The sequence below is a fragment of the Calidris pugnax genome, unplaced genomic scaffold (assembly GCF_001431845.1).
Source record: "Calidris pugnax isolate Ruff unplaced genomic scaffold, ASM143184v1 scaffold37, whole genome shotgun sequence".
Taxonomy (NCBI): Eukaryota; Metazoa; Chordata; class Aves; order Charadriiformes; family Scolopacidae; genus Calidris; species Calidris pugnax.
The window spans coordinates 1,726,339-1,740,203 of NW_015090816.1; the positions used below are offsets into that span (position 1 = coordinate 1,726,339).

At 46.4% G+C, this 13,865-nt stretch overlaps 2 protein-coding genes and 1 long non-coding RNA gene across 3 annotated transcripts in view; all 3 read right to left on the reverse strand.

Annotated features, from left to right (window-relative positions):
• The window catches only part of VPS8 (VPS8, CORVET complex subunit), a 121,718-nt gene extending 113,702 nt beyond the window's left edge, over positions 1-8,016 (reverse strand). The window contains exons 1-6 of the mRNA XM_014939738.1: positions 7,859-8,016; positions 6,882-6,950; positions 5,012-5,142; positions 3,650-3,743; positions 2,522-2,554; positions 1,079-1,133 (exon numbers count right to left, since the gene is read on the reverse strand). Of these exons, the coding sequence (XP_014795224.1) occupies positions 1,079-1,133; positions 2,522-2,554; positions 3,650-3,743; positions 5,012-5,142; positions 6,882-6,950; positions 7,859-7,984 (508 nt within the window). The 5' untranslated portion in view covers positions 7,985-8,016. The remainder of the gene's footprint in view (positions 1-1,078; positions 1,134-2,521; positions 2,555-3,649; positions 3,744-5,011; positions 5,143-6,881; positions 6,951-7,858) is intronic.
• A 588-nt stretch (positions 8,017-8,604) lies between these two features.
• Positions 8,605-13,015, reverse strand: LOC106886614 (thioredoxin domain-containing protein 6-like). Its single transcript, XM_014939699.1, has 5 exons — positions 12,892-13,015; positions 12,312-12,415; positions 11,130-11,201; positions 10,323-10,439; positions 8,605-8,830 (listed from the first exon to the last, which is right to left on the reverse strand). Exons 1-5 carry the CDS (start codon positions 13,013-13,015, stop codon positions 8,735-8,737), a joined length of 513 nt encoding a protein of 170 aa, XP_014795185.1. The 3' UTR covers positions 8,605-8,734.
• Positions 13,016-13,202: 187 nt separating this feature from the next.
• The window catches only part of LOC106886630, a 5,796-nt gene continuing 5,133 nt past the window's right edge, over positions 13,203-13,865 (reverse strand). The window contains exon 3 of the long non-coding RNA XR_001411702.1: positions 13,203-13,309. This is a non-coding gene — a long non-coding RNA (uncharacterized LOC106886630). The remainder of the gene's footprint in view (positions 13,310-13,865) is intronic.

The window sequence follows — 13,865 nt, forward strand, 5'->3', positions numbered from 1 at the left end:
CAAGAATGACCCTTCTTCTTTGCACATTTAGAGAGCCCTAGAGCCCCTTCTGGAGCGTAAAACGCTAAAAATATTATCTATTATGACACCTGCAGAGTCCCCAAGTACTAGAAGTCCCCAAGTACTAGACAGATTTTAGAAAAACCACAAAGATCTACTTTAGAAAAACCACAAAGATCTACTACTAAAAACTCAGTAAGATCACGTGTTGACTGTAGCAGGTAAGAACTTACCTACATTCAGCTTAAGCACACCCTGTAATTGTTTCAATATCGGATTTAGCAAATGCCACCAAATAGTTTAACACCTAAATACCCAGGAAAATGAGTCTTATATTGTCACAGTCTTTCCCATCCTTCTGTTGTACCCCGTGCCCCAGAACTTTTGGTCTCTTGAACAATTTCAGCCAACTTTGGAAGAAAAGCAAAGGTGACAATGAAATTTCAAAAAAATTGTTAAAAATTTGGTGCTGCATAGACAAAAGGTGCAAAAAAAAAATAAATCAGTGGGTATGGAAGCAATTCAAGAGCTGTTCTTGCCCAGCTGGAGAGCTGGAGAAACACAGGCACAAGCTCAGAAACTTTGAGAAAGTTTGGCGATAGGAGGGAGGAAGGAAAGAATAACAGAGTGAAGGGACACCGAGGAGAAACCTCCCAAGTTCCACTTTCCAAGGAACACATTTTAATTTCCCTAATGCCAGCAGGAAGAAGCAGATTAATACCATCCGAGATGATGGTTGTATCCTGGATCTGGTTTCTTCCACAGGAAAACAGAATAATTTATACTCAAACATAGAAAAGGCTCTTTGGACAATTGCCACGGGGCTAAATCTCTCAGTATCAATGTGCCAATCCCCACCCAAAGCAGAAGAAACATGTGAATAAAGAGAACTAAAATATTACTTGTGCTTTATTGCTTCACTGGAAGAAAAATCACATTTAGTACAAACAGAACATATTAGAAGAAATCCACCCTGCGGTTCTAATTCAGGTTGGGTTGGGCTTATTTTTTTGCTTGTGTGTGTTTGGTTTAAGACCGTTACAATGCAAAAGACCTTAAAACTGTATTTTTAACTTACCAAATATCAGCGCTAACCCATGGGAAGTCCCCACTGCTATCAGATTTGATGCTGCCTGAAACAGTCAAGCAGAAAGATTGGAAGAAGAAGAAATGTTAGTCACAAATCCACCACCGAAACTCTCACTACACTTTTTGTACACAAACTCGTACACAAGTTTGCCAAAAGGGGAAGATTTAGAAGGTTATAAATGTAACCATTTTCTAAGTGTGACATTTTCTAAAGCAGCAAGCAACTCCTATGTGAAAGCTAGAGAAATGTTACACCTGAGCTACCACCACGCAGATTTCCTCAAGTTCAAAGGGCTGGTCCCCTTTCCTCCATTGGGAATTAAACTTAACTCCAAGATCCTACACACTTGCAAACCTGCACCCAATTAAATAAAACTTAACAGAAATCACATAATGCCGTGTAAGTCTGATTAAAAAAAAATTAAGTGCTTTAATACCTGGAGTACATCAGTAGGGGTTTTTAGACCATGTGCACATCAGTCACAGCGTGCTTCCAATTCTGCTGTGCAACCTTTTGCCTTAGATGTGACTATGGGTTTTCTTCTTTTTTAAAAAAAACATATGATCTTACAGACTGCTGCTACAACAGTCAAAGCAACCAACGACAACTTTAGATTCTTTGTAAAACATTAAAACTTATTTCACACCTTCCAATTTTGCTGTAGAACCTTTTGCTTTAGATGTGACTACAGGTTTTTTTCTTTTTCTTTTTTAAACAAAACATTTGATTTATTACAGACTGCTGCTATGACAGTCAAAGCAACCAACGACAACTTTAGTTTCTTTGTAAAACATTAAAACTTATTTCACAAGGGCAGGACAAATACTTGCTGTGTTTTCACCTCCTTAAAGTTTCTCTTCTCCTTTAACCACAGGCAGCTTCACTTCTGACTTATTTTAATTAGCATGCTTGACTTAAAGAAATTTAATGCAAATTGCTAAGCAGGAGTATCTTTCAGACAGGCTTTTAGTGAAATTTTATATTTGAAGCTAATATTTCAGTTACATCAGAGCCATAGATATTTTAAACCCATCACTTTATGAGCACTTCAGTTTAAGTTTCTTTTAAAAAAAATGGCTAATAGTCACAGCAATAACTGGCAAAGAAGAAATAGCTGGGGAAACTGAATGTGTTCAACAGATACACGCTTACCTCATGGGGAAAGGTTCAGTGCTCAATTAACAAGCCCTGGTGATGACATGAAAAAGGGGAGAGTGTGGGGCTTGACCAGCAGAGGGGCAACTGGGCAGTTCAGAAAGCTTGAACTCTGCCCCCAGGAGCTAGGTGTTTCACACTGCTTCTCCCACCCCTCACATTTGAAAATTCTCAATAAAGAAGGGAAAAGCATTTATTATCTGTCCTAAATCACTGCTGTAACTAACTTGCATGAAAACTCACTGTACAGCACTTGAAAACTGCTAGGGTACTTACAATTGCAGTGGGCAAGCCAGCATCCACTTTGTCCTAGAAAAACAGAAGTCATGAGTAGGAGAGAGACAGAACTCCCAGCTCCGTGCACGTCTCTAATAATTACAACTACAACGCGCAGAAAAATCAACACGAGTTGCATTTTAATAGTCCCACCAGGGCAGAAAGCACTGAGGGAGGGACTGGCTAGAAACACCCAGAAGGGCCCCTGGTCACAGAGCCATCACAAACAGGCTCATAGATGAGTGACTCAAGTTTTATTCTAAAAAGCCTACCTTGTGTGCTGCAGGAATCACACACCTGACAACTCACCACCTTAGCTCTGACCCTGGACAGGCAGTTTGCCCCTGGCAGTACCACCTACAGTCAGCTCTAATGTAGCTGTGCAAACCTGTTTCTGGCATCTTCAAGCAAGCAGAACAATAGCACTGTATCTATTATTCCATAGTAACATTTCCCACCAGGTTTGATGACATCTCGCAACCCAAATTGGTGTTAAAGGGGACCTACCATATTTCACTGAGTTTTTAGAGTTGGAAGGGACCATAGAGATCATCTAGTCCAACTCCCCTGCTGAAGCAGGATTGCCTAGAGCTTGTCAGAGCATGTTACTCAGGAGCATCCAGGCGGGGCTTGAAAATCTCCAAAGAAGGGGACTCCACACCCTCCCTGGGCAGCCTGTTCCAGGGCTCTGCCACCCTCACTGTGAAGAAGTTTTTTCTCATATTTGAGTGGAACCTCTTATGTTCCAACTTGTGCCCGTTGCCCCTCGTCCTCTCACTGGGAACCCCTGAAAAGAGTCTGGCTCCCTCCTCCTTCAACCCTCCCTTGAGATACTTGTAGGCATTGATAAGGTCTCCCCTCAGCCTTCTCTTCTCCAGACTAAAGAGTCCCAGCTCTCTCAGTCTCTCCTCATAAGGGAGATGCTCCAATCCTTGAATCATCTTTGTTGTCCTTCACTGGACTCTTTCCAGTAGTTCCCTGTCCCTCTTGAACTGGGGAGCCCAGAACTGGACACAGTATTACCCAGAACTAATACTAGGGGGAGGGAGGAGATCACACACTCCCCTCCACACCAGAAGAGAGATGTATTTTTCTCACTGGACGTGACCAGGACAAAGAGACACTCACTGCTGCTGACACTATTTGGGCAGAAATCCCTTTCAGAAGCGAGAGCCGTATCACCGATCCGTGGAGCGAGAGAGAATCTGGGAGTTTTTTCTTCCTGAGGAAACAGGAAATAAATCAAACGCATTAGAGCAGAATAAAAGTTTGGAACTTTGCCTAACTCACAGCTAAACCAGCAGGTAAATTCTGGGAGCATCCCTAACTCTTCCATTCTTATTCTTGGAGCCTACATGCAAGAAATGAAAGGAACATGAGATTATTAGCACGGCGCTACGCACCGCTGTGCCTCCATGAAGTTTGGTTTTAACTCATCCTCCAGGGGAAAAAATAAAAAAATAAATAAATAAGTGCATCAAACAAATTGTCAGTTTCAAGCAGAAATCTGCAAACCACAGAATTTATTAATAAAGCCTGACAGCAACACTTCTGCTCTTTAATTAATCTTCCACCAAGTCGGGAAGTTTCAGCCTTTACAGGCAAATGTCTAATGAAAATACACAATTGAAAAAGGCTCATTAGCAGAATACAGACCCCTAGGAAAACTGGATGCATGCTTAAAGAATACTGTTCAATTAAAACATAGCTGATCTGATACTAAAGGTAAGTGCTTCTGTTTAGGGAGAAAATGTCTCTAAATGTAACTGGTGTACAGGGGACAGTTATTTTTAAACAATACTGGTATACTGTAGCAAAAAAAAGCAGAGGAAAGATCCCCAGGGAAGTTGCAATTTCTTGTCCCTCCAGGGGCACACAAGTAGATATCTCACACCTGGCTGAAGAAAGGTGTTGTTAATAGCTTATATTATGGCTAAGGACCCATAGACACAACAGCTACCTTCACCCAGAGATGACACTAACACCTCCAAATTTTTCTGCCCATTCTGTATTGACAATCATTTAAGCCACTCCAGGTAACCTTTCATTCGATACAAACCATCTTATTTGAAAAAGAAGGGACAGTTAGTCAGCACACCACCATATACCACCATAAACCATCACACTCAGTCTTTATACCCTGTGCAATCGCTCAGGCAACAATCACAACTTCTTATGGCATGTAAGAAGGCCTTGGGAGTGGCTCAGGATGTAGGATCATGTCATCATTTGAGTAATTAACAAGATAAATCAGCAGCATTCCAGGTAATTATCACATTCCAGGCTGCTTTTAGCTGTCAAAATTAGTATTCCATTTACAGGAGCGACAGCAGTTCACTTGCCTTTTACAAATAACCACCGTCTGCTTGGAGACTCTGGAAGTCAGACACACTTTTGAAAGATTTTCTTTAAAGCCATCATGATTTGGTGTTTTAAAGATTCCATTAAAATTCAGAGAAATTTAAACACTTAAACACAGTCCTGCAGTACCTTTTCAGGTGTGTCCGGTCCCCGCTGTCAGAGCTTGCTACAGAAGACGTGTCGTAGGAGTGTGTGTCCGTGTTATCAATGTTCAAGAGAAAGGGATCCTCCAAAATGAAAGACTCTTCCTCATCATCAGTCTGAAGGAAAAGAATCACCAGAGCTTACTAAACACTCAGAACGCACACCACTAACTGAAACACGAGCAAAACAGCATCAGGAAAAAAATCGAGAAAAATCACAAGCAGCAAAATGAAAAAGGAGAGGACAAGATAAGTAAAAAACAGAATTATGTATTATTTTATCAGACTGATTCTGTGGAAGAACCGGTCTCCAGAATTCACAATAGTCACAGAAGTGGGCTGGAGAGAAAGTTATTCAGCTAATCTTGCTTCCCCAGGTATTATCTACTCCAGCAAAACTTTTAACAGACCTTTAACTAAGCTGTTCTCAAAAGTCTCTAATTGCAGGGAGAAGGCATAGAAGAACCATCATCTACTCTAGCACTTCACCAAGTGGTGGCTACAAGTCTAGCAGTCTAGCAGTCCCTCCAGCTGCTCCAAGGGCTGGTTTTGCTCTTCTCTGTCCTCTTCTGCTGGTGATCTCTTCTCTCTCTCTCCTCTCAGGCTTAGCCTGGATTAGTTTTTTTAAACAGTATTTTTTAAACAGCCATTCTCCCTGATGTCTTCTAAATTCAGTACAGTCTGTGTCGTTCTTGAGGGACAGAGCCAGAGGGAGCAAACACAACACCCCCACCTAATGCCCAACATGCAGAGAGTAAAGCAGGTGTTCCTCATTTGCCTTAAGAGCTGCCAGTCCTGTGCCCACTAAGTGTCTCCTTTTCCAGTACAGGTGTGTGACTTTTTGGCTCAGTCAGGTTGTTTTCCCCTAAAATCCTTGTCAGAAGGTGCTTTGCCAGTCTGTCCCACCCCGTATGTACTGAGATAAAGAGCATGGAGTAAGACTTTCTGTTTGTCTGCACTGGACTACGCTGTCTTCATGATTACCTCTCAAATTTAAGACCTGGATTCCACTCTGTCTCCTGACAGCTTGGTATCACCCAAATTTAGTAAGTTCCCTCTGCCCCTAGGCACCAGCAGGAATAAGACATGTTTCTAGACTGTATCCATTTGGAACACCTTATATTGGTATCTTTAATGCACCTTTTTAAATGAACTGCCACCTCTCCCAGGCTCCTTTTCCCTTTATACTGGATTCCTAGGAAGTCTAACCACCAATTTCCTCAGTTTGTTAAAAAGCTTGTTTTCTTGGAGTTTATCTTTACTTCCATGCCCTTTTCCTTTCTAAGAATCACGTGCTCCTGTGGCTACTGTAAAAAAATGCACTGAGTTGTATACGAGGGAGACAAAGTCAGTTTCTTCCCTGAAAGGTACTACAGGCGACATCAGGTGTTGAGACAGTTTGTTACTCTTGCCAGAGGAATATATACATGAAATATACAATATAAACAAAGTTGTGAAGAGTTTAGCTCTCATTTCCTCACACAACTTAAGAACTACCTAGAATTCCCCCTATGTATCTTTAGCTAAAAAAAAAAAAAAAAAAAAGTTCTTTGGTGACCCCAACCTATAATTGACTGTATAGTCTTCAGGTGACTGGTCAGATCCACAGGTGAACATGCTTAAATTAGATGGACACCTTTTATGTTTCAGCTGTGACTACTTTGACTGAAAAAAAAACCATATTACATACAGCAATTATTCCACTGAGCACGCGCTTTGTCAGCTATCAGTATCAGGAAATTATGAAATTATACTACTTTATTTCCCAGGAAAAACACGATATGAGAAGAGCCAAAGGAACATGAGCTGCCTCCTCCCTGCACCGGAGCTGACTGCACGCGCAATGGACCACTCACCTCATTTAAGATGCTCTCCAGGGTCGGAGGGGTATCAACTTGAGGAATGTCGAATTCTTTATCGTCTATCTGTACATCAGAAACCACAGACTGAGTTTAGGTTGCCTGCTCCACCTTCCAAATTTATTTTTTTTCCCCCTAACTAAGGAAAAAAACCCAAACCCAAGCAGCCAGGCATGCACTCCTTCCAGCCCAGAGAGGCACCATATATACTACAATTTCTCCTCTTCAAAACACATTTTCTGAAATTTGGCATTGGAAGGCAGAACAAGAGGTACTTAGTACCGAAAAAATAAAATAGTTCTCTGACCTGTGCCCAGACCTGAAATATTCAATACTTTTTTTTTTACTTCTAAAGATCACTGCTAATGCCACACTGCCTTTCCAATACAAATAAACACCGATATGCAAATTTTTTTTTCCCCTGACTGCTTACTAATGGGAAAAAACGCAGTTTTCTTAAAAACAAAGATACTTTTACCTCAGACTTGTGAGAACACCAAGCTTTGCTCTGGCAGTAAGGCTGCCGGCCTGTGCCCGGCTCACCCACCCGACAGTGACTCCTCTGTCCCTGCACCTCCTCCTGTCCCTTCCCGGGGACTTAAAACCGGCTGAATTCACCACGAAGGCCTGACACGGCCTCTTCCAGGAGGCAGGAATTATTTTAAACAACCGATGAACCGGCTCCTCCAGCAGCTGCCTTAGCCCCAGCCTGCCCCCCCCACCTGCCGGGACTCTGAGGGAAGGATCGAACAGGGCGGGAGCCACCCGCAGGACGGGACAGCGCGGGGACAAGCGCCTCAGACGGCCCTGACAGGACAGCGGTGGGGTCCCGGCACACCCACCCTCCCTCACGGCCTCCCGAGGGGCCCAGGGCGCTGAGGGGAGACGGGTGAGGGCCCATGGCCCGGCCGTGCCCGCCTCCCCTGAGGAAGGAAGGAAGGAGCGGGGCTCCCGGGCAGAGATTGGCGACGCACCAGCTCGCTGCGGGAGTCCAGCTCGCGGTCGAGCTCCGCCACGCTCAGCCGGTGAGCGGGCGGCTCCGGGAAGGGCTCGGCCTCCGCTGCCGCCGGACAGCCGCCCTGCTCCGGGGACGCCTCCATGGCGGAGCGCTGCAGGCCGGCACCGCCGGGACTCGAACCCGCGGCCTCCGACGGCCCGGCCCTTGCGCAGGCGCAGGCCGGCAGGGCCGCTCCCCCCCACCCCGGTCTTAAAGGGGCCGCGCCCACGCCGCACGGAATCCTTTAGGAACGGGGAATCCTGCGTCTTCCCCACGACAAGAGGTGGGAAAAGAGGTGTGTTAGCCTCCAAGGGGAGAAAAAAGGGGGAAAAATAGTAGTAGGTAAAGAAATGAGAGGCAGAGGTCTGGTTCCACCCATTCCAGACCTGCACCAGCCTGCAGCCGTGTCTCTGCAAAGCCAAGGAAAAGCGTCACTGTAGGTTGGAAACGGGGTGAGAGACAAAAACCTTTGGGTGCAGGTGGCTAATTTCAGACAAGGCAAGAGCTGGTGTAGCAAGATTTGGTTCTTCTGTTGGAAACCACCTGGAAAAGTGGAGCAGCAGCTCGGTGTTTCAGTTATTCAAGACAGAAGAAAGCCCTCTGTGATGTCCAAGCCGGGAGGCAAGTGTAAATGTCAAATAAACCACACCTTGGATGGAAAAAATCCTACAGTTTAATGATGTCAGACACCCAAGGTGGCCCGGTCTCTTATTTGTGCTTATCTACACTGTTTCAAGGTGACACCATCCTGCGTAAGAGCCCACGTTGTGGCCATTTGGAGGAAGGGCCCCTCTAGTGTCCCAGCTGAAGTGTCGTTCAGGGTTCCATCTTCAGCAAAGGCACAAAGAGCACCCTACAGCTGGCCTGCCTTAACAATTTGGCCTTCCTGTTGTCCTTCCTGAAGAGCAGCCATGTTTCCCTCCTCTCTGGAGAAGGCTCGGTCTTGTACCTAGCAGCAAGAGCACAGGGATGAGCAGGGAACATCCAGAGTGTCCTCTTACCCTCCAGGTGAGCATCTGCCGGGCAGGTCCCCCCACTTTCCTCCTCCACCTGAGCAGGAACCAGTCCTCCTGCTGCCCCCAGGGCCAGGATCAGCTCAGCAGAGAGAGCAGAGGACCACCTCCAGGTGCAGGGTCACCACCTGAGCTCTGGATCGGAAAAAGCATTTAGAACCAGCAGAGAGAGCTGCTCCGTGGAGGGAGCTGGCAGTTACCAGCACACCATCATCTGTGCTTTGAAGATACCTTAAAACTAGCTGATTCCAGGCAAGAAAAGTCATTTTTGTTCCTTAGAAATGCTGTTAGATCAGGAGTCCCGTTCAGGAAACTGTACCCAAAGAGATGGTGCAGAGCAGCCGGGCTGGGGGGGGGACAACCCTGGTGCTGTCACTGCCTTCAGCTCCAGGGACAGCCCAACTGCTCCAAGACAGACCCTGTGCCAGCAGAGCCCGGGCCAGGAACTAGAACCCAACCAGGGTGGTGACACTTCTGAAGACACAGGCGTCCAGGCTGAAGAAAAGGTTTTATAGCTGTCTAAAGAAGTCACCGGTGGCACGGAGAAGGTGACTATGGAGGAAGGGTCACTTTGGTATGTGAGAACTAGGGAGGAATTAATGAATTGATCACACAGTGATGTCCAGAGTACAGGCAGCAGGTCCCTGGAGCTGGAGATTGGTGAGAAAGCTGAGCAGAGCTCCACAAGAGGCTCCAGGCAGAAACCACAGAACCAGGCACACCAAGAAACAAAAATGACTAAGGTTGCAATGAACTGTCCCCCACCACACCCTGAGAAATGCCACCACAGAGACCTGCTAGAGATCCTGGAATTAGAAGCTGATTAGGAAGGTAGCTTTAAGGAATAAAATCATAGAATGGCCAGAGTTGGAAGGGACCTTAAAGATCACCCGGTTCCACCACCCCCTGCCATGGGCAGGGATGCCTCCCACTCACCCCCCTGCGCTGGGCAGGGATGCGTCCCACTAGACCAGGTTGCTCAAAGCCCCATCCAACCTGGTCTTGAACACCTCCAGGGATGTTTAGGGTAGGGGAACAGGTCAGGAGAAGTCACAGTGGAGTTTCTCTTCCATCCTGCAGAGCTGGATGATATACGTATCATCATATCATACACATGTACCACTTCTCCTCTTCGCAGAGCTGGATGATATCCATATCATACACATGTACCACTTCTCCTCTTGTCAAGTGGACAGAGGTTTTGAAAAACACAATCACCCTTTCTAGCTTCCTTCATCTTAGGTTGGCTCCACAGGCTTGTGGACACCCAAACAGCACGTTAACCAGATTTCACAGCCAGTCCAGACAAAAAGAAAGGATTTTTGCAAGGAAGTAACTCTGCTTTAGGGCGATGCTGGCACTGGGGAGCTGAACCTTTTCCTCTGGCACACACATCTACAGGTAGTTAAGGATTTAGTGAGTGATTACCACCACACGCTCTCCTCCGTGTTCTAAAACCTTCTTTTCCACTGCCAGCTGTTCCAGGATGGTCTTCTGCAGCAACGGTGCATTCACTCCTCTTACAACAGCTACCAATTCTCCTCCCTGAAGAGTGTGAAAAGCCAACCAGAGAGTAAGTGCCCAAGTGTTGCCCTCTGGGCTCTGGAAATCACCACAGCAGCACATCACCTACAATATTATGTTCCAGGCCCTCCTCCTTGACAGAGCTTCTGGGCTCCAGAACAAGAGGGAAACTTTGGAACAACCTTCTTTTTGTTCCTGATCAGCCACAGGATGAAGCCAAGCAGCTGGTGGGAGGGATGAGCTCCTGCAGCATCAGGAGGCTGGATCTCAAGAGCCCATGGGGCGACACACGTGTTCACATGGTGACATGGTGTGAACACTGCTCGCGTGGACTCTGACATGACACATACGTGTTGCAGTGTGTCGCAACGTGAGTCATGGGGATTTTCAGGACTAAGCTCAGGGCAAAGGCTGTGAAACACAGCCAGCCATCAGAGGCTACATGGGCCTCCCCACAGGCTGTCTCTTGCTGGTAAAGCAGAAGGTGTACTTCTATATGTAAATATAAATATATAAATAAATATAAACTCTGGCTTTATATTCTTATCCAGGCAGCACTTGGTCACCAGTAGACACTGGCAGATACAGAGCAAACAAAATCGCCCTGTCGCACACGGAAAAAAGAGAGTATCCCTCAAAAAAGGACAGTTATTCCCACCAGCAAGTCGTGGTTATTGCTATACAACTACTGTAAAAATATTGTTCACTCACTGCATAAAACAGAAAGACCGGCTCGCATTTCCCTCGGTAATTTTCCAGAGCATCAATGGAATCAACTTCAGCCTGAAAAGGACGTAAAATAAAACAGGTGTTTCTAGAAAAGCATTTCTGCTTCAGAGGAACACACAGGCAGCTGCCTGCACTCGGACACCCTCAGCTGGGGGGCACTCGTCCCCCAGGTACAGCAAAACACCTCCGGGTCCCAGTCTTTGGGGACAAAATGACACTGGTCAGAGCCAGGGACACAACCAACTCGCAGCTCGGTACCGGCCACCTGAGAAGCAAGGAGATCCCAGCCACAGGAGGTGGAACAGCAGCACCCGTGGGGCAGGGATATCTGCCTGGCAGCAGCCTGCCTGAGCAGATCCCAGAGGAAAAGCCTGAAAACATGAAATGAGGGCCTCTTGTCTATAAAGAGTGAGAGAAGTGACGGGAGGAGCTGTGGTGGCAGCAGCAGCAGAGGCAGCAGGAGGCTACAAGGAGTGCTGGGCAGGGGTCTCCACGAGAAACCTCACTGCCCATGGCTCTCCAGCAATCCAGAGCTGGCCTTCAGCAGGAAAGGCATTTAAGCACAGAATCACAGCGTGACTGAGGTAGGGAGGGACTTCTGAAGGGCTCCAGTCCAAGACCCTTCCCTCAGCAGGGCTGGTCTCAATGGTACAGGAGGTTGGCTCAAGGCTGTGGTCAAGAATGACTGCTCTGCAGCCTCTCTGGGAATTTGCCCCAGTGTCCAACCACTCCTACACTGAATACTTTTTCCTTCTATCTGCTTGGATTATTCCCTGCTGCAACTTGATCCCATCGCCTGTTGTTCTTTTGCTTCTTACCACTAAAAAACATCTGCCTCTGCCTTCTCCATTAATGCCCCACCAGGGATCTGTCCCTTGGTCTTCTCCAGCGTGAACAAACCCAGTTCCTCCAGACTCTCTCTGTGCATCAGAGGGACACGTATGTTCATGATTCTGTCCAGCCCTACTTGCTTAAGCAGAAATCTGAATAGTTGAAGCCTGAAAACTCTTAATAATGTGATTTCTTATTGATGTGACCAAGTGTCTGCATTTGGCAGGCTGGAACTCCTGGACTGTTATCACTTTGGCTGAATATTGGAAAGGTAAACGACCTGCTAATTTCAGGGGACCGGATATTTTAAGCAGTGCCCAAATTAGGTCTTACCACAGCAAAATGCAGGAGATCACTGCCAACTTCATTCCTTATTTTTCGGAAGAGATCCACCACCGTTTTGCATGGACCGCACCAGGCTTGAAACGCATCAACAACTGCAAGCAGGAAAATTAGTAAGGATGAGGACAAAATGGGTCAGTTGAGGTTGTTCTTTTCCACTTTGCAGCATAATCACTTGGAAGGGGACTGCAAAAGGGTGCTACTGCAATGCAAAAAATCTTGAAAACCTCTGAGGATTGAGGTGTCCTCCTCTGGTGACCTCTGCAGCACCACCCTGGGGAAGGAGATTTGCTTTATGGCCAACCAGAACTTCCCAGGTTGCAAGTTGTGGCTGTTGCTCCCATAGTTCTGTCTGGTTCGGTTCTGAAGTAGAAACTATCATACTCTTTCAAGTGTTTAAACACTGGATCAGAGGCTGAGATCACATTATGAAATGACAAGCTCATAACTGTAACAGAGGAGTCTTTAGAAGAAACATTGACATGGCTGTGACCTTGGAGGTTCCAGATTTTCTAGGGAAAACTGCTGCGCAGAGGTAGATCACATGAGGCTGACCTAACCACCCTCTAACCTCCAGCTGTGGGAACCAGGGCTATTCCGTGCACCGGGGACAGTCCTGCTCCAGGCAGGTAGGGCTGGACTGGAGACTCCAGAAGCTGCTGCACCAGCACTGCTTTGATTGAATGGTAATTCATCATAAAATTGTAGAATTTTGAAGCCTGAAAACTCTTAATAATGTGATTTCTTATTGATGTGACCAAGTGTCTGCATTTGGCAGGCTGGAACTCCTGGACTGTTATCACTTTGGCTGAATATTGGAAAGGTAAACGACCTGCTAATTTCAGGGGACCGGATATTTTAAGCAGTGCCCAAATTAGGTCTTACCACAGCAAAATGCAGGAGATCACTGCCAACTTCATTCCTTATTTTTCGGAAGAGATCCACCACCGTTTTGCATGGACCGCACCAGGCTTGAAACGCATCAACAACTGCAAGCAGGAAAATTAGTAAGGATGAGGACAAAATGGGTCAGTTGAGGTTGTTCTTTTCCACTTTGCAGCATAATCACTTGGAAGGGGACTGCAAAAGGGTGCTACTGCAATGCAAAAAATCTTGAAAACCTCTGAGGATTGAGGTGTCCTCCTCTGGTGACCTCTGCAGCACCACCCTGGGGAAGGAGATTTGCTTTATGGCCAACCAGAACTTCCCAGGTTGCAAGTTGTGGCTGTTGCTCCCATAGTTCTGTCTGGTTCGGTTCTGAAGTAGAAACTATCATACTCTTTCAAGTGTTTAAACACTGGATCAGAGGCTGAGATCACATTATGAAATGACAAGCTCATAACTGTAACAGAGGAGTCTTTAGAAGAAACATTGACATGGCTGTGACCTTGGAGGTTCCAGATTTTCTAGGGAAAACTGCTGCGCAGAGGTAGATCACATGAGGCTGACCTAACCACCCTCTAACCTCCAGCTGTGGGAACCAGGGCTATTCCGTGCACCGGGGACAGTCCTGCTCCAGGCAGGTAGGGCTGGACTGGAGACTCC